This window comes from Oryx dammah, unplaced genomic scaffold (assembly GCF_014754425.2).
Source record: "Oryx dammah isolate SB20612 unplaced genomic scaffold, SCBI_Odam_1.1 HiC_scaffold_10, whole genome shotgun sequence".
Lineage (NCBI taxonomy): Eukaryota > Metazoa > Chordata > Mammalia > Artiodactyla > Bovidae > Oryx > Oryx dammah.
Window position 1 is genome coordinate 5,665,250 of NW_024070194.1, and position 20,479 is coordinate 5,685,728.

The window sequence follows — 20,479 nt, forward strand, 5'->3', positions numbered from 1 at the left end:
AATTAGCATGTCTCACTGTAGGGATACTGGAGGATGGGAAGGGTATGTGTGTGGTGGGGGCAGGGGAGGAAGGGTACGAAATCTTCATCCCTCGTAGTGAGAGGTTAACAGACCTAAAAACGAAGCATCGAGATCAACTGTATACCATAAAAAAGAACAAAACTGTGCCATTTGTAGAGATGTGGATAGACCTAGAGACTGTCATACAAAGTGAAGTCAGGCAGAAGTAAATGAGTATCATACATTATGAACACACATATGTGGAATCTAGAAAAGAATGGTTCTGATGATCTTATTTGCAAAGCAGAAATAGAGACACAGACATAGAGAATAAATAAATATAAATATATATATATATCAAGGGGGGTGTGGGGTGAATTAGATTCGGGATTGACATATATACACTATTGATACTATGTATAAAATGGATAACTAATAAGAACCTACTTTATAGCACAGGGAACGCTACTCAGTGCTCTGTGGTGAACTAAATGGGAAGGAAATCCAAAAAAAGGGGGATAATGTAAATGGATACCTGGTTGACTTTGCTGTACAGCAGAAACTAACACAACATTGTAAAGCAAGTATACCGCAATAAAAAAAGACACCCCCCAAAAAAGAAAAGACTGGCTGTATAGGCTGATAGAGATAAATACTAAGGTATGCATGTATGTACATGTTAGTTGCTCAGTCGTGTCCGACTTTTTGCGACCCCATGGACTGTAGCCCACCAGGCTCCCCTGTCCATGGGATCCTCCAGGCAAGAATACTAGAGTGAGTAGCCATTCTCTTCTCCAGGGAATCTTCCAACCCAGGGATTGAACCCAAGTCTCTCGCTTTGCAGGCAGATTCTTTACCATCTGAGCCACCAAGGACGCCCCAAAATACTAAGGTAGTTGATTAACAGAAGTGAGAGCATTTCCTTTCAGAAAGACATGGGATGAAATGCTGGTTTCTCTTTTAATTATGTGGCAGGGTTGTTTGACTATGAACTGACTGCATATAAAACTATAATAACAGTGAGAATAGAAACACTGGTGAAATAGTATCATCTGATTAACATTTCTATTGATATATTCAAATTTCAGCTGAAGGGCTAAGTCAGCATCCTGCCTCACCGAAAGATAATGACTTAGAAAAATCCTTGTTTGGTGGTTATCTGAGAATTGCAGAGATGAAGACTTGTACCAATCGGAGCTGCCTTTTCCTTTATTTCCTCTCTAGATTATCCTCTCGACTTGAACCACAGCGAATCCTTCCTACAGACCACGACTTTTCTTCCTGAAGACTTCACCTACTTTGCAAACCATACCTGTCCCGAAAGGCTCCCTTCCATGAGTGAGTAGAGTGCTTGCTTATCTTCCTCTGCTTTTAAAACCGATGTCCTTCTATTCGATTAAAATAAAAGGGAGAGTGTTCTTGATCTCTCGATATGTCTACTTACAGAGAGATTATAAACTCCTCCTGGCCCTTGGAAATAGGAACTATGAAGGTTGCATGTGTCCTGGCTCCTCTGCAGCCCTTCTGCAGGGTTGCCTATGTTCTGGTGCCATTTCCCACCACATTTTTCACTCTTTGCTTTACATGTTCCACGTCCTTTTTAACTTGAGGTCTGTTAAGATACCCTTGAGAAAGTGTAGGCAACCAGCTTTGTCTTTTACTGTAAATCTCACACTGATTGTATAACTCATTTAATATGAGGGAAGTTATTTTCTTAACAAAGTGCTGGTTAAGAAAAATTCTTGCATCTTTTCTTTCTCTTCCTTTTTCCTCTTCCCCTTCCCTTCTTAGAATCTCGTGTGTAATCTAGAGCAATGACAGTGTACTGTTACACCTTTCCTGTGCTTTGGGGCTTCTTGGACTGTCTTCTTCCTGACTTGAGTTCGAGATGATGCATGTTCTGAGTTTGGCCATGACCAGTCAGGGTCACTGATTAGTGAATCGGGACAGCGTGTCTGCACTCGGCTCAGGAGCACACAGAGATGCTATCAAGCTCAGCTGCTTTTCTCCTTCCTCTTTGAGAAGTTCAGCTGCTTTTGTATTTGGTCTTCATTTCTATATCCTTGGTGGAAGCAGAACTCCCAAGTCTTTATTTCTTGGTTTGCCGCTTTACCCAGTAATAGGGATGAACTGAAACCCAATGGGTTGGGAAGCAGACGTAGGGACCCCCTATCCTTGTTAAAAAACACAACCCACTGAAAAAGCACTGAACCATGCCAGAGATTACAACCCTGAACATAGGAATTTCGTGGCCTCTTACTATTTTTTTCCCCCATCTCTGTTCAGAGGGCCCGATAGACATAAACATGAGTGAGATTGGAATGGATGCCATCCATGAACTCTTCTCTAAAGACCCAACCATCAAGCTGGGCGGTCACTGGAAGCCGTCGGATTGTGTGCCTCGATGGAAGGTAGGGTGGGGTCAGACTCCAGGTGCTGGGAAGCCTACCTGGACTTGCTGTCATGTCAGTCACCCTGGATTCCACTCTGACATTTTGTAATTTGCACCCTACTTACCACTTACTGCAAAGGATTTGCATCTGATGGGAACATAACGGAGGAGTGGGTTTCCCTGAGGACTCTGCTGTAGCCGCAGACATACGCATTGTTCTGGTCACTGAACCAGGACCCTTTTTCTTGCTTCCAGGAATATTGGCTAAGCAGTGGGGGGAGGGGGGTGGTGGGTCTCTCCTGATAGATTTGCAGAAGCCATCTTCACAAATTCAGTACTTTATGCTTTATTTGGCATTATTGCCATGAATCTAGTGGAGTAAAACGCAGAACTATCTAGCCTGACTATGAGAATTGTTTAGTTTTTTTTTCTGCATGACTGTAATCAGGAGACATCAGTAGTGTGGCTCAAGCTTGACAGTGACTTAAGTCAATTCTTTGAACAAGTGTTTAGTAAAGTGCTTATTCCCTGCCAGCCCTGTGAGATGCTGTAGTGCAGCAGTGATCAAGTGCATCTGGAACAAAGCAGCGTTTCCACTCCATCACCGGGATGTAAAACCAGCTTAATGACCAGCGTTGAATATATACATATAGATGTTTTTTCATGTCAGTTAAAAGTGTTCATTTAGTATATGTGTTGATAATATGGGGCTTCCCAGGTGGCTCAGATGGTAAAGAATCCACCTGCAATGTGGGACAACCCCTGGGTTGGGAAGATCCCCTGGAGAAGGGAATGGCTACCCACTCCAGTATTCTTGCCTGGAGAATATACAAGACACAGAACAAGGCTTTGCTCTCATAGGGAGGAGTGTTAAGACATCTCACCTACCCTCCTAATCTCTAGTGGTTGGGACAAGCACACCCACATTGTTCTAAAACAAGCTGCGCTAGAATAAAGAAACAGGAGATACTATTGACATAAAGGGTGACTGCAGAGAAGTGGAGGGTAAGGCAGCTCCCTGGAAGCCCCAAGCGAGCTGGGCCCCAGTGCTCCGGGAGCAGTTGAGGGGACTCGCTGACCAGGTGGCCTCTGTCGCTATGACCCGCTGCAGGTGGCCATCCTTGTCCCCTTCCGGAACCGCCACGAGCACCTCCCAGTCCTGCTCCGACACCTCATTCCCATGCTCCAGCGCCAGCGCCTGCGGTTTGCATTCTATGTGGTGGAGCAAGTAAGTGGCCCTTTCTTCTCGCTCCTTTCTCTTCCAAGACTACAATTGCGAGAGTGTCAAGCTGATCCATCCTTGGGGTTAAGAACCCATAAGATCGAAAACTCACGATTGAGTGGCTCTGTGTGCGGCAGGGAGCTGAGGGCATCCTGCACTCCTCCGTGGAGATGTTCAGTACTAGCAGGTCTGAGTGCTGCCTGGAGCTTCGTTTACCCTTGAACAAAGGCCTCTTGTGGGCTGGTTTTGCTGGAACTGCTTTGGGTATTGTCTTTACATTTCAGACCCAGGAAGTTCCTGGGAGATAAGGGGCTGCAGGTAGAAATGGCTGTGTTGTTCTTCCTTCCATGTAGTGGGTGGGATACCCTTCTAAATGCCGTTACACAGCTGACTCTGCCTTCAAACGGCCTTGGGAGAGAGAGGCTTAGGTTTATCCTTATTAGCCTTTTTTATTCCTGAGGAAGTTGAGGCCAGAGGTCAAGTGATGGTGAGTCAGTGATGAACCGGCAGGACCCACCACCCTTCCGGCCCAGTGATCTCTCAATAAGCTCTCTTTTAGGCAGGGCTGAGGCAGCAAAGATTCTTCTTCAAGAGTCCTTTAAAAATAAAGTTCTGCTGCTTTTAGGTTGGCACCCAACCCTTTAATCGAGCGATGCTTTTTAATGTGGGTTTTCAAGAAGCAATGAAGGACCTGGACTGGGACTGCCTCATTTTTCATGACGTGGATCACATACCAGAAAGTGATCGTAACTATTATGGATGTGGACAGATGCCAAGGCACTTTGCGACTAAACTGGATAAGTATATGTATCTGTGAGTACCATTTCCTTTTAATTAAAGAGGTTAAATTTAGAAGGATGATGAAAGGTGCAAGGATGACCAAATCAAATTAGCTCCAACGTGAATCGCAATCTACTGATGAATGGATAAACGAAATGTAGTATATCCATCCATATGATGGAATGCTGTTTGGCAATAAGAAGAAATGAAGTACTGATTTGTGACAGCCTGGAGGAACCTAGAAAACGTTATGCTCAGTGAAAGACAACTAGCTACAAAAGACCGAGTATTATGATTCAGTTTGTATAAAATGTCCAGAATAGGCAAATCTGTAGAGACAGAAGGAAGAACAGTGGTTGTATAGGGTTGAGAAGAGTAGGGAGAAATGAGTGACTGACTGCTGCTGACGGGTACAAGGCTCCTAGGATGGTGGGGGTGGTGGTGATGAAATTAATTAACACTGATTGTGGCCATGGTTGCAAATCTCCATGAATATATTAAAAAAAAAATTGAATTTTACACCTTAAATAAGTAAATTAGGGACTTCTCTGGTGGTCCAGTGGCTAAGACTCCATGCCCCCAATGTGGGGGACCAAGGTTTGATCCCTCGTTGGGAGACTAGATCCCACATACTTCAACAAAGATCAAAGACCCCACCTGCTACACTCAGACCAAACCAATCAATCAATAAATATTTTTAAAAAATAATAAATGGGTAAGTTATATGGTATGTCAGTTCTGTCTCAATAAAGCTGTGATTTAAAAAAAAATCAGTTAGAAAAGAAATTTAACTAGCTACTCGGGTTGATGCATTTTGGCCCGAGGAAACCATTTCAGGTGGTTCGGGGCAGTAGCACAGAGAGTATTGTTTTACTTAAGACTTAGTTCTCCCATGAGATGGCCTGTTCTTGGGGGGGGAAGGAGAACACCCTTTCATGCACGGATAATTGATGCCATACATCTCCTTTTAGGCTTCCTTATACTGAGTTCTTTGGCGGAGTGAGCGGCTTAACGGTGGAACAGTTTCGGAAGATCAATGGCTTTCCTAATGCGTTCTGGGGGTGGGGTGGAGAAGATGACGACCTGTGGAACAGGTATTGCCCTTCTGATGTCTTCTAGAAATGCTCCCTTAGGCTCTCCAGACTAGCACTGTCTAGTAGGAATATGACGCGTTCAGTTCAGTTCAGTCGCTCAGTCGTCTCCGACTCTTTGAGACCTCATGAATCTCAGCACGCCAGGCCTCCCTGTCCATCACCAACTCCCAGAGTTCACTCAAACTCAGTCCATCAAGTCTGTGACGCCATCCAGCCATCTCATCCTCTGTCGTCCCCTTCTCCTCCTGCCCCCAATCCCTCCCAGCATCAGAGTCTTTTCCAATGAGTCAACTCTTCTAATGAGGTGGCCAAAGTACTAGAGTTTCAGCCTTAGCATCATTCCTTCCAAAGAACACCCAGGGCTGATGTTGTTTAGAATGGACTGGTTGGATCTCCTTGCAGTCCAAGGGACTCTCAAGAGTCTTCTCCAACACCACAGTTCAAAAGCATCAATTCTTCGACGCTTAGCTTTCTTCACAGTCCAACTCTCGCATCCATACATGACCACTGAAAAACCATAGCCTTGACTAGACAGACCTTTGTTGGCAAAGTAATGTCTCTGCTTTTCAATATGCTCTCTAGGTTGGTCATAACTTTTCTTCCAAGGAGTGTCTTTTAATTTCATTGCTGCAGTCACCATCTGCAGTGATTTTGGAGCCCAAAAAAACAAAGTCTGACACTGTTTCCACTGTTTCTCCATCTATTTCCCATGAAATGATGGGACCAGATGCCATGATCTTCATTTTCTGAATGTTGAGCTTTTAAGCCAGCTTTTTCGCTCTCTCACTTTCATCAAGAGGCTCTTTAGTTCCTCTTCACTTTCTGCCGTAAGGGTGGTGTCATCTCCGTATCTGAGGTTATTGATATTTCTCCTGGCAATCTTGATTCCAGCTTGTGCTTCTTCCAGCCCAGTGTTTCTCATGATGTCCTCTGCATATAAGTTAAATAAGCAGGGTGACAATATACAGCCTTGACGTACTCCTTTTCCTGTTTGGAACCAGTCTGTTGTTCCATGTCCAGTTCTAAGTGTTGCTTCCTGACCTGCATATAGGTTTCTTAAGAGGCAGGTCAGGTGGTCTGGTATTCCCATGTATTTAATTTTCAATGTTTTGGTAGCTCCATTTAGAAAGATTTAAAAAAGGAAAAAGGTGAAATTAATTTATTATATTAATAAAAATATTTTAACAATTATACTTACTGCAGTATATCCAAAACAATACCATTTCAACATGCAATCCATATAAAATTTATTTTAATGTAAAATATTAATGAGATATTCTACATTCATTTTTTTTCTTAATAAATCTTAGAAATCTGGTGTGTACTTTACATGCATAGCCCATTGCACTGAAACCTTCCCAAACCAGAGGTCAGATATGAGTTATATTTACACAGATTTATCCTTGCCATCAGGTAAGGCTCATATTTTAAGTCTGTAGGAACAATCTCGTGTGTGAGTAGTATCAAATAGTATTTTTGTACAGTAAGTAAATAATAGGGGCTTCCCTGGTGGCTCAGCAATAAAGTATCCACCTGCCAGTGCAGGAGATGCCGGTTCAATCCATGGGTCGGGAAGATCCCCTGGAGAAGGAAAAGGCAACCCACTCCAGTGTTCTTGCCTGGGAAATCCCATAAACAGAGGAGCATGATGAGCTACAGTCCATGAGGTCACAAAGAGCTAGACACAACTGAGCCACTAAACAGCAGCCCAGCAACTATGCCATTTTTACATAAGGGATTTGGGCATCCTCGGATTTTAGTAACTGCAGGGAGGGTGCTGGAACCAGTCCCCCCACATGGAGACTGAGGAACGACTATATATCACAATGAGAGTATAATTTGGATTCAGAGGAGGTTGGTAAAAATTCAGATAATATAGAAGTGTATAAACAAAAGGGGCTTCCCTGGTGGCTCAGCGGTAAAGAATCCACCTGCCATGCAGGAGTCGTAGGAAATGCAGGTTTGATCCCTGGGTCAAGAAGATCCCCTGGAGGAGGGCATGGCCACCCACTCCATGGACAGGAGCTTGGCAGGCTACAGTCCATAGGGTCGCCAAGAATTGGACACAACTGAAGTGACTTAGCATGCACGCACGCATATAAACAAAAGAGTGTAAGTCCTAATCCCCATTGTTATCCTGTTTCCTTCCCAGGAAGTAGCCATTTGAACAAGCAGTTTCTTTATAGTTCTTTCTATTCATACATAAACAACCTAGACACATCCCTTCTCCCCTTCCAATCATGTCAATACAGAGAGCCATTTCATTATTATTACAATTACGTGGTATTTCCTTGTGTAGACAGATAGCAATTTATTTTTAATTCTCTCCTATTGATGAACAGTGTTGTTTAATTTTGAGCATCTTTTGTTCACATGAGCAAATATTTCTGTAGGTTAATTTCCTGGTCGCAGAACTGCAGAGTCAAGAAGTAAATGCACTTTAAAAATTTTGATAGTTATTGTCTGATTTTCCTCCAGAAATTGCAAAAGTATTGTGACCAACAGTACATAAGCGTACAAATTTTCTTACCGCACCACCTGCTTTTGGATATAAACGACCATTGAAATTTGTGCCCCATTTCAGCACAGCAGCTCCTGGACAATTCTTTCTCAGTCTGATAGGTAAAAATGGCATCTCATCCTTTTAATTTGGGTTTCTTAGGAACCTGGTGAGGATGAGCACCTTTTCCATACTGGTTTGACTGGTTTCTGAATCTAGTTGGGCTCCCCTCGGACATCTGGTCTGCTGGCTCATCTTGCTCGTTCCCCAGCTCAGCAAGGAGTCCCTCAGGCCAGGAATGTGTGACTGGTTTTCCCCAGCACCCCCACACAATTCCAGGCACACAGTAGGCATTTCATACATATTTATCAAATGAGAGGGAGAACACATCTTCACCCTGTCAGCCCTCCGTATCCGCGGGTTCTGAATTTGAGGATTCAACCAGCTATGGATTAGGGGGGTGGGGGTGCAGAATTCCAAAAAGTTCCAAAAATCAAAACTTGGATTTGCTCCCCACAAGCAACTATTTACATAGCATTGACGCTAGAGATGATTTAAGGTCTGCTGGAGGATTTGTGGGGGTTATATGCAGATACTGTGCCATTTTAGGCTTCCCAGGTGGCTCAGAGGGTAAAGAATCCACCTGCCAATGCAGGAGACATAAGAGACACAGGTTCCATCCCTGGGTCAGGAAGATCCCCTGGAGAAGGAAATGGCAACCCACTCCAGTACTCTTGCCTGGTAAATTCTGTGGACAGAGTAGCCTGGTGGGTTACAGTCCATGGAGTCACAGACGAGTCAGAGACAGCTTAGCAACTAAACAACAAACAAGCTGACCCAGAGGGGGCATGTGTGCACCTGTCTGCAGGGGGACCCACATGGTTGTACCTGTCACTGAGACCCCATGTCAAACCTCGGGAATTTTTAATTTCTCTTTTTTTTGCAAAACTTTTCATATTGTAGACTTCTTTTCTAAAACCATGAACTTATCCAGAGGGAAAGTGACTTGAATATATAGATGCAAAAGAAGCACTGTTGTTCAACTTGGCGTTCCTCAGCCTTAGGATAGGTTTGGCCTCACCTGTCAGACTTGATCATTTTACCCATCTTCTTTTTCTTGGACAGAGTCCAGAATGCAGGCTATTCTGTGAGTCGGCCAGAAGGTGACACAGGGAAGTATAAGTCCATTCCTCATCATCATCGAGGAGAGGTCCAGTTTCTTGGAAGGTTGGTGCAGTTTTTTGTATTCCTCATACAAAAGTCCTGTATTTCCAGGTCCTCAAGCATGGCAGTCCCTGGGCTTGCTCCTCACCCCTTCCAAGGTCTTGTTCAGACAGCTGTGTGAGAGTTCCTATTTATCACTCACTTAAGTGTGAGGCAGGTGTTTGGGGGCAAAATGATACTATCGGTGAAAAATGTGATTGTAAGATCTTTTAAGGAAATTACTCCTCCTCCTCAAGCTTTGTAAGTTGTCTGCGCTGTAGCCTTCAGGGAGTTGGAGAAAAACCCTTTGGGGTCAAAGTCTGTGTAAACTCACGCTCATGTGACAGAGTTTGGCACCCTCTCTGCGAGCTCGGTTCTGGAAGGGTGTCCCGGAGCCTCTGTGTGGCTGCAGCTGCTTTATCACCCTGTACACCTTCAATGAAACAAACTCCAGGTCAGGCTGAGCAGAGGCGAGTGGATGGCGTGCGTCTCCAGGTGCTCGGGAGTGGCTCTTTCTGTCTTTCGTTAATTAATTTCGTTAATTATTCGGTAATAATTCCTCACGACAGTCGATCCGACTGCATGAACTGTTTTCCTGGGGAGTAAGAGGGCACTGAATACAGACGGAACTTTCTCGTCCCCCCATGTAACATCTTACCTCCGCTTCCCCACTCGGATCTCGGGCGAGCCAGGTAGGATTGTGAACCTCGGTTTCCTCCTCTGCCGAGCGGCAGGCGCGTTAAATGAAGTCCAACAGCTCGCGTGAAATAGGTGTTTCCAGTTCTGATAATGGCGCGCAGCCTGGAGGAGCCGAACGGCTGATGCCCCGCCGTGCGGGGCCGGGCAGGAGCGTGGTCTCCCCGCGTTGTGCTGCTCGGCCCCTCGCTCAGAGCCGCCCCCTGTGCCCCCTGCTTCACAGGTACGCTCTGCTGAGGAAGTCCAAGGAGCGGCAAGCGGTGGACGGCCTCAACAACTTGAACTACTTCGCGAACGTCACGTACGACGCCTTGTATAAAAACATTACCGTCAACTTGACACCCGAGCTGGCTCAGGTGACTGAGTACTGAGCGGAGCGGGGACAGTCGTTGGCTCCCCCACCGCCCCCAGCACAGCAGCCCAGGACGCGTCTCGAGGGGGCGCTCCGCAGAGGAAGAGAACAGGAAACCCAGCGCCTCCTGAAGGATCACAGGGTTCAAGGAAAAAAAATGTGAACAGAGCACACGCACAAAAACGCCTTCCCCGTCCGGACCCGCCGGGGTGGAGGGAGGCGGCCGGGAACCGACCTGCCCTTTTCACAAGACCGACGTCTGTCCTGCTGCCCTCCTCCCCGGCCTCCCGCCCCCGTCGTTGCCCCGTCTCAGCCAGGGGCCTCCGCAACCGGAACCGGAACCGGAACCGCCCCGGAGCCTCTCCCCCCGCGAGAACGGCCTGGGCAGCTTCTTGGCCTCCAGAGCAGAGAGGCAGACCCGCCGCAGGGCAGCTGTGTTTTAGGAAGAGCAAAAGGAAACTCCACACAACCATCCTTCTACATCTCCGGTGTCCCCTCTCTTTCTCTCTCTTTTCTAAATTACCTGCTTTGGGTGGGGATTGAGGGTGGAAGGGGAGGGCTTGGGGAAGAGAAATAGACATGCAACAATCACTTCTTGAAGAAGTATAATTGTAAATAAGCCATGTAAAATGCTTTTTTTTTTTTTTAATTTAATTTTCTAGCCGGCTCCAACTCAAACCGAGGGTTTATACATCAGATCCTGTATTGGTTTGGCAGACGCAGGAACTCGGCTAAAAGGGAACGACAGCATCTCCCCGGTTGTTGTCACTGTGGAAGGGAGTGGATATAGAGCATGTCATGGCAGAACGGAACAGTACAGTCGTTATTGCCAGTGGCCAACTTCTGCCTCACCTCCCATCCCCTTTTCCGAAAGCGTTGCTCTTGACTTTGGCTTTGGTTTTCTCTTTCCTGTTGGGCAGTCCTTCCCGGTCCTAGCCTTGTGCTGAACAGGAAGCTGTGTTAGGATAGTGCTCTCCTGCCTGAAGCAAACCCTTCAGGTGGGCCCACTGCGCACCGCTGGCTCTCTCACCTTGGTGTCTCATCCTTTCTTTGGCATCAGGAGAGAGTGGGGTGTTGGTTTTTCCTACTTTCTGATTCTCTCTCTTTCTTTCGCTTGCTCTTGTGGACCGTGGCCACAGTTTCTGAAATCTGTGCCTAAATTACCAACCAACTTCAGTGATTCCTCTGAATATTCCCCTCTTTGTTTTCTGGAAAGTTTTTTCTTTTTTTGGTCAACATTATTAACTAGTATTGGGTTGGCCAAAAAGCTCACTTGGGTCATTCTGTACCATAGTACGGGAAAACCCACATGAACTTCTTGGCGAGCGCAATATATGGACTCATGAGCAACTGAATGATGTGGAACTTAGCCAGGGAGCAGGTGACACTTGTGTGCTGCGGGTCAACTGGGATCCAGGCTAGACCAAATCAAAGCTTTGGGATTAGATTAACAAAGCTGCCGGACAGACAGACATAGGAGCCCACGTGCTCCTTTCACACCCCCGTGTGCTTTTTTGAAGTCAGATTCTAAATTGCATTTGAATTTGTGCCTCTCTGTTTTCCCCTGAGCCAAATCCCTCACCTAATAGTCCCCTTTGGCTCCTGCAGAATTCTGAGAAATACCAGGTTTCCCCCATCCTTTTCCATAAAACATATTTATGTATCCATACTAAAGAGTACTTTCTGAGGAGTACTTAATGGTTTTTGTTTTTTTTTAATTGCCTTGTTTGCCTTCAGTTTCCTTAATTTTCATGGTTTACATGGATGTGTGTGTAGGGGCTATATTTGTGTATATACATGTGGGTTGGGGTTTTTGCATGTATGGGTTCCATGGACGTATGATCCCCACAAGCTGTGGGAGTGATTGGCCAGGCCTTGTTTTTTTTAATGTGTGTTCTTGTTCTTTCGAAGAAGAGAATGCTATTTAGAAAAGAAATCACATTGCAAAGCTCTTACCAGCTCATATGAGAGAGCAGATTCCTGCCCTTGAGCACGCTGGTAAGTTGTTATAATGTTTTAAAAGAGTTTTGAGCATTTCATGCTTTAAAAGACCTTCACAGGGAACACAACACACGAAGTTCGTTTGGTTTTCCTTTGACATAAGGTGCATAAAGCAATAAAAATTTCTTTCCCCCTTCCTCCATGCGCCCCCAGGCCTCTGTGCTGGCCTGGCCTCTTCTTTCTCTGAGAGCTGTGAGCTGCTTTCAGTGTGACAAAATTAAGATGTCCTTTGGAAGAATTTGCCAGGGCAGACTGGTCATTGGTCAGGGATGGCCCATGTTTGAAGCCTTTCATTAGCATATTTGCCATAAGAACAAATGCTGGCAGAAAGCTAACAACACCTGATTTGACAAAGAAAATGCTGGCTTGAGGACAAAAGGAAAAGTCTGTCTAGGGCTGGAAGTTGGGTGACTTAAATCATCTTGCAATCATGTGTGAGTTTGTTTTATCTGTGTGAAATCTCTTACTGTGCACTGTTAATCATTTATCCACTAAACTGAGTGGGGAAACGTAAAAGCAAAAAAAAAAAAAACCACAGCCAGCCCCGTGTGCTGTTGATAGCGTGAAATTATCATGTTAAACAACAAGAACCAAATGTGACCTTGCACATATTTTGGCAGCTGAAATTCCTTAAGGCTATCAAATGGATGACCCCTTAAATCAGCCTTGTCTTTTGATTGCAGTGTGCAAGGAAAAGTTTTCTTTCACGCTGATTTTTTTGAGGGGGAGGGAGTGTCCACAAAGCTATTCATTTTGACAATACAGGGCCTCCCCTAAGAGCCGCTCCACCACAAACACCTATAGCTGAACGCCAGCCACGTGGACTGATGGTATCCACTCACCAATGACGATGACATTGAACTAGCTTATTTCCATCACTACGATTTTTTGAGCTTGCTCTTATGTTTTAAGAGGTGCCAGGGGTACATTTTTGCACTGAAATCTAAAGATGTTTTAAAAAACACTTTTCACAAAAATATAGTCCTTTGTCATTACATTATTTACTCATGTGTTTGTACATTTTTGTATGTTAATTTATGAATGATTTTTTCAGTAAAAAATACATATTCAAGAACCAAACCTTGGTGATCGTCTCTTTTTGTCCAGGACAGTTTGACTTCTTAGAGTCTTGGCTTCTGCTTTAGCGGGGCTGACCTCAGGGTGGTCCTGAGAGAAATACTGCCAACCCAAGCCCTGCAGTCAGGCCAGTTGAGTGAAAAACGATGCTGATGTAACCAAAACCTCAAACCCCCCGTGCTATGGGGCATCCGCCCACACTTGGGTCTTCATTCAAGAACTGGCCCAGGAAGGGGATTCCCTGGTTAGGATTTCATGTTTCCACTAAAGGGGCCACAGGTCCAATCCCTGGTTGCAGAGCTAATATCCTGCCTGCAAAGTGACCACAACAGCAAAAGATTTAAAAAGGGGCTTCCCTGGAGGCCTAAGCTTCCCTGGTGGCTCAGATGGTAAAGAATTGCCTGCAGTGCAGAAGAGCTGGGTTTGATCCCTGGGTCGGGAAGATCTCTTAGAGAAGGGAATGGCAACCCACTCTGGTATTCTTGCTTGCAGAATCCCACAGACAGAGGAGTCCATGGGTTCGCAAAGAGTCAGACACAACTGAGCAACTTAACGCTTTTATTTTCCCTGGTGATCTAGTGGTTGACTCCACACTTCCACTGCATGGGTCACAGGTTTGATCCCTGGTCAGGGAACTAAAATCCCACTTACCCACAGGTGTGGCCAAAAAAAAAGGAATTGGCTCAGGTAATGCCCATCAAGTCAAATCAGACACCTAGACAAGGGATAGGGGAGGGTCGATGGAGTTTGCCTCCAGAAGGTCCTCAGGCCAGTCTAGAGTTTGCCATCTGCCTGTGTCTACTTGGAGGTTGTAATCATAGCTTTTTTTTTGTTGAAGGTTTACCACTGACTAATATTCTGTGGAAAGTTCTGTGTCCAGGTCCTAGGGATATAACGATTAGCAAAATAATAGGTCAGTGGCCTCGTGAAGCTTACCTGTTCATTTCTCCTCCTGCACTCCTGATGGAAGGTAGGATTTAAATGACAACCACACTAAGTGCCATAAGGGAGGTAACTATAGACCGTGAGTGCATGGTTGGGAAGGCATCCCTGAGGTGCAGTGGGTGAGCTGAGGCGAGGTGAACAGGGTACCCCGGTGAGGAGAGGGCAGAGCAAAGGGCACAGTGGGCAGTGTTGGGCTGGGGCGATGGATAGGGCCAGACTGCAGTGCAGGCCCTGTGAGCCCAGGTAAAGCATTTGGGTTTGATCTTTACAGCAGTGGGTTCAAGCATTTCCAGTAAGCAAGGCTGTGTGATGTAAAGTGAAAAAAACAGTGACAGTGTTAGACACTCAGTCGTGTCGGACTCTTTGCGACCCCATGGACTGTAACCTGCCAGGGTCCTCTGTTCATGAGATGTCCCAGGCCAAGAATACTGGCCTGTGTAGACATTTCCTTCTCCAGAGGGTCTACCCCACCCAGGGATCGAACCCGCACCTCCTGCATTGCAGGCGAATTTTTTACCGTCTGATCCACCAGGGAAGCTGATGTGATGTAAGTAGAGGGTAATTTGAACAGATGGCTGGCAGCAGGGAGAATGGCATATTATAGAGGAACAAAGGAGACGTAAGGGCCCCAAACAGGAGAATGCTGTCCTGGTGGGGGCGGAATGTGTGGGATGGCAGGATGCTGACGTCATCCAGGACCCAGGCACACGTTGGTGTTGGGGTGGAGGAAGCCACTACTAGCTTCCCCACTTGTATGGATGGGAGGGCCATTTTCATGAGACAAGGGCACTGGAATTGGATCAGTTTCATGACGAAGATCACAAGATCAATCACAAGTGTGTTGACTTCAGGGAGTTTTGAGAAAACCAAACCAAAACAGCTAACAGGCTGTTCTACATTTGCTGGTTTGGGTGGCTCAAAGGAATGGTCAGGACCACAGATGGATCTGTGGGTCTCTGGACTAGGAGATAAGTGAAGATCCTGGCAGACTACCGTCCATGCGGCTGCGGAGAGTTGATCACTAACTGAGCATGCATGCAAGGAGTGGGTGAGATTGCTTAGCGAAGGAGTAGAGCAGGATGGACAGAGGAGAATGGTGTGGCCTTGACCCAGGCCTCTAAGATCTCCATTAGTAATAGTTGGGAAGAAGAGATTGAATGAGCAAGGCAGACAGGAAGAGTGGTAGGAGTGGCTAGGACAGGAAGGTCAAGGGAGATGTTCAAGGCAGTGGTCAACAGCATTGCATGAAGCAAAGAAGTGAAGCAAGATGAGGCGTGAAGATGAATGATTATCAGTGGGGAGGATGCTGGTCCAGGCCAGAGCCAATTTGCTGAATCAAGTCTGCGAGGGATGCCACCCTGGAGAAGACCAAGAAAGGAGATGGAGTAACAGCAATGCAGGCATTTCTTGGATTTCATGTATGGGGGTGAAAAAAGAAGGCTGGGGGTTGGAGGAAGTATGTGAGGCTCAGGGCAGGCTTTGATTTTCCAAGAGAAACTTGAGTGTGTCTTTGAACCCTAGGGAGATGGCCACCTAAGAAAAGTAGCTGAATATACATGAGACAGAGAATAATTCAGCAGGAATGCTCCTGAACTAGTAACAGGTGAGTGAGACCAAAGCAAAAGCCCAAACCAGGAGGAATTAGAAGTCTTTCCAAGCCATCTCCAATAAGCAAACGTCCTGTGAAGACCTATGTTGCTGTTAACAAGGATCCAGGATCCCGTCCAGTAAGTCTCCAGAATCGGAATTCGGCTGAATTGATCTCTGGTTCTACCACTTCCTCCCCACTGAAAGTTTTTTTAATTTAGGGGAAGTCCAGTTGTAAAAATAGTAGTTCCCATTTATTGAGCGCTGCTTCTGTGCCAGGGTCTGTGCTAATTAAGTGCCTTTTGCCCTCTCAGTCTTCAGACCTCCAAGGTGAACTCTGCCCTTCTTTAGAATGCGGTTTCTCAATCTTACCTCCAGACCCTGACCTTTGGGGCCAGATAATTCTTTGTGCAAGATGGAGCAGGGAAGGAGGGTTGGTGTCCTCTGCAGTGTAGAATATGTAGCTGCACTGTGGCCTCTACCATTTAGAGGCTGGTAGCATAGCATGCCTTGCTCCCAGTTGTGACAACCAAAAATGTCACTGCCCTGCTCCCAATTGTGACAACCAAAAATGTCACCAGACATTTCGAGGCGACCACAGGGAGAGCAAAATCCCCCAGCTGGGAACCTCTGCTCTAGAGTTGAGGAACGGAAGCCACTAAAGCCACCGCTTGCCTGAGGTCACGAAACTAGCCAATGGAGCCCCCAGCATTTCAACCCCGTGTGGTTTTTACCCCAAGGTAATTATTGCTCTGAACCCCCAGGCTATTTCTGATGCAACTTCTTTTTTTAGTTCTTGCCTAAATACTCTTAATAACTTTTGTTCACAAACACACCTCACAGATATTTTTATTGTAAAAGTAATGCCTGAACACATGTTTGCTGAACGAGTTTTAGAAACTCCCCTTAGGTTAGCAGTTTAGCTCATGTCTGTATGCACCTATATACCTATGTGCAAGTATAGGGAGATGAAGACAGGTATGTTTTTAAAGAAATATAAATTGTAATTACTTTCGGCTTTCTATCTTAGTATTTCCTGGAGATCCTCTATAATGAAGAGCTTTCGCACAGGCTTCCCTGGTGGCTCAGACGGTAAAGTGTCTCCCTGCAATGCGGGAGACCCGGCTTCGGTTCCTGGGTTGGGAAGATCCCCTGGAGAAGGAAATGGCAATCCACTCCAGCACTCTTGCCTGGAAAATCCCATGGATGGAGGAGGCTGATAGGCTACAGTCCATGGGGTCACAAAGAGTCAGACACGACTGAGCGACTTCACTTTCTTTTCACTTTCGCACATAAAGTTCAAAAACCACCTCCTCCAGGAAGCGGTGCATGGGCACCCAGTCTGCAATGCCTTGGGCCTCATTCACCTTTCTTTTGCTTCTCAAGATTTCTTACTTTGACTCCTACTGTATGTTTGTTCACTGACTGTCGACCCCACCCCAGTGTAATCCCCATGAAGGTAGAGACTTGTTCCCTGCTCTAGCCCAGGCCTGGCGCATGAATACCTGTTGAAGGAATGAATGAACAAATCCGTATTGTCTCTTTGAATGGTTGCATGTGGTAACCTGTCACATGGACGGATGTGATTTATTTAGCTCTTCTGCTCCTGATGGACGTGGCGGCTGTATCCAGTTTTCCACAGTCACATTATATACCGCAGTGAACAGCCGCAGTGAACAGCCACATGTAAATTCGGGTGCACCTATGTAAGCAGGTCAACTTGAGAGTCCAAAAAGTGAAATTGCTAGGTGAAGGATTTGCATATTTTAGATGTTGATGGAACACACCAAATTGTCCTACAAAAAGGCAGCTTGGGGACTCCCCTGGTGGTCCAAGTGGTCAAGACTCCAAGCTCTCAATGCAGGGGGCCCGGGTTCAATCCCTGGACAGGGAACTAGATCCTGCATGCCACAACTAGAGATCCTGAGTGCCATATGAGATTGAAGATCCCACATGTCGTAACTAAGACCTGACGCAGCCAAATAAATAAATATATTCTTAAAGGCATTTTGGATTAACCCTTCTACCATCTGTGCATGACCATGCCCTTTGTATCTTGGTGTGGGCGCGCTAAGTTGCTTCAGTCGTGTCTGACTCTTTGCAACCCCACGGGCTGTTGCCCCAGGCTCCTCTGTCCATGGGATTCTCCAGGCCAGAACACTGGAGTGGGCTGCCACGCCCTCCTCCGGTATCTTCCCCACCCAGAGATCCAACTCGTGCCTCTTACCTCTCCTGAACTGGTAGGTGTTTTCTTTACCACTAGCACCACCACGGAAGACCGTAATCCCGTGGAATTGATTTTGTGTGTGAGATGAGATAGGGGGAAGGGCCAGACTTTTTTTTTCTGAATGGACTGTTAATTGTCCCCATAACATTTGTTATAATATGTAATTTCCTCATTTTTTGAAATATGTCTCAGACATTAAATTTGTTAGCAAGATTCTTACATTCCACCAAGCTCTTTGTCTCATTCTGCAAGCTCTTTGTCTCATTCTGCTTTACATGGTTTATATTTATCCCTACAATATATTTTAATGAGACAAGTACCTCTCATCTTCCATACGCTCCTCCAAACTTTTAGATGTAAGCTTTCCTAGAAGTGGAATATACATACAGAGAAGTCCATAAATATATGTAAATAACTCTTTGAATTGTTAGAGTGAACATATCCTTATTACCTCATCATTGTTAATGACTAAAAATTTCTTGGCTATTTTTATGTATATTTTTATTTTGTATTGGGGTATAGCCAACTAACAAACAATGTTGTCATAGTTTCAGGTTAAAAGCAACGGGACTCAGCCATACACCATACATACACATGAATCCATCCTCCCCAAGGCCTCCTCCCATCCAGGCTGCCATGTAACATTGAGTGGAATTCCCTGTGCTGTAGAATAGGTCTTTGTTGGTCATCCATCTTAAATATAACAGTGTGTACATGTCCACCCCAAACTCCCTAACTATCCTTTCCCCCTATCCTTCTTTCTGGCAAAATTGCAAGTTTGTTTTCTAAGTCTGTTAGGCTCTGTACTGTAAGTAAGCTCATTTGTATCATGTCTTTTTAGATTCCATATATTAGGGATGTCATGTGACCCTTCTCCTCCTCGGTCTGACTTCCTTCACTCAGTATGACCCTCTCTAGATCCCTTCATATTGCTGCAAATGGCGTGATTTCTTTTTTATGGCCGACTAATATTCCAGTGTGTGTATGAACCATGTCTTCTTTACCCATTCCTCTGTTGATGGACATTGAGGTTGCTCCCATGTCTTGGCTACTGTAAACACTGCTGCAATGAATATTGGGGTGCATATATCCTTTCAGATCATGTTTTTCTCTAGATATATGCCCAGGAGTGGGATTACAGGGTCATATGCTAGGTCTGTTTTTAGTTTCTTAAGGAGCCTCCATACTTGCATTTTCTCAATTACAGTGAAATTTAGATTCATTTTCTCAAATTCTATTAAAAAATTATTGTAGGATTACAAAACTGACCTGACATGACATTGAAGTATTAATTTGGGAAGACTTAGTATCTTTACAATATTAAATCTAATCTCCAGAATTACTAAACCCTTTTGCTCAGAGGAAACACGAACTATTCCCTCTAGCTGTGACCAAGTCATGATCCCACAACTGTGTTTTTATTAGGCAGTGGATTCACAACCAAAATACTGTGAAAAAAAAAAAGTCCTTAGGAGTTCCCTGGTGGTCCACTGCTGAGACTTTGAGTTTCCAATGCAGGGGGCCCAGGTTTGGTCCCTGGTTGGGAAACTAGAGCCCACGTGCCACAACTAAGACACAGCGTGGCCAAATAAATAAATAAAAATATTTTTTTAAAAAGAAAAATTCCTAAATGATAGGAAAGCAAATCTGATGGCATCTTTCCATTTTGTTGTATTATTTTGTATTTCATTCCATTACAATTACTCTTTTGACAAAAATGTCCACGATCTTGTCACCAACTAGAAATCCGAGCTCCAAGTTACTTCTCTTGTAGGTGAGCTGGTGTTAAGAAGCAGGCTTTACTAATCGTAAGAGTGCCTTAGATTTATATATTCGCTTTACAGTGAAGCTGCTGTGACGAATGAGGCCCTGTGGGCTGACCACCTACTATGTGATAAGCACTGTGCTAAGTAACTCATATATGTCTTTGCACTTACTCTTCAAAATGACCTCATATGGAAAGTACTGTCCTCTCCTTTTGCAAAAGAGAAAACAGAATCATAGATATGTGATGTCACTTAGGGCCCTACTGAGTGGGATTCGGTGCTAAGCGTGTCAGGCTCTTTCTACATCCAGCTTATCTCACCTAGTTCTTTCTCTGTCAAATTGAGATGGTTCATTTTTGTTGTTGTTCATTCAGCAAATATTTGAGCGCCTACACAATACCTTAGGTCCTGCCGTATACAAGTTCTGGACTGAGTACAGTGTGAAAAACAGAACCCTTATTCTCCAGTACAGTTGGGAAGAAAGACAAACACAAACAGAACCTACTTCATAGTTCAGTTCAGTCACTCAGTCGTGTCTGACTCTTTGCGACCCCATGGTGTATATATATATCAATGTATCATGTCAGGGAGTGACAGGGTGCAGCTAAGATTTCAGTTCTAAACTGTTTTGCCTCCA

At 45.2% G+C, this 20,479-nt stretch overlaps 1 protein-coding gene across 2 annotated transcripts in view; it reads left to right on the forward strand.

Annotated features, from left to right (window-relative positions):
• The window catches only part of B4GALT5 (beta-1,4-galactosyltransferase 5), a 73,266-nt gene extending 59,946 nt beyond the window's left edge, over nucleotides 1-13,320 (forward strand). Inside the window, exons 3-9 of one of the 2 annotated variants that reach the window (XM_040248180.1) lie at nucleotides 1,225-1,338; nucleotides 2,287-2,411; nucleotides 3,504-3,620; nucleotides 4,240-4,427; nucleotides 5,366-5,488; nucleotides 9,114-9,215; nucleotides 10,111-10,387. In XM_040248180.1, the coding sequence (XP_040104114.1) occupies nucleotides 1,225-1,338; nucleotides 2,287-2,411; nucleotides 3,504-3,620; nucleotides 4,240-4,427; nucleotides 5,366-5,488; nucleotides 9,114-9,215; nucleotides 10,111-10,258 (917 nt within the window). In that variant the 3' untranslated portion in view covers nucleotides 10,259-10,387. Of the gene's footprint in view, nucleotides 1-1,224; nucleotides 1,339-2,286; nucleotides 2,412-3,503; nucleotides 3,621-4,239; nucleotides 4,428-5,365; nucleotides 5,489-9,113; nucleotides 9,216-10,110 lie in introns of both variants that reach the window. The other variant, XM_040248181.1, reaches the window with a different exon arrangement.
• The last annotated feature ends 7,159 nt before the right edge of the window (nucleotides 13,321-20,479 follow it).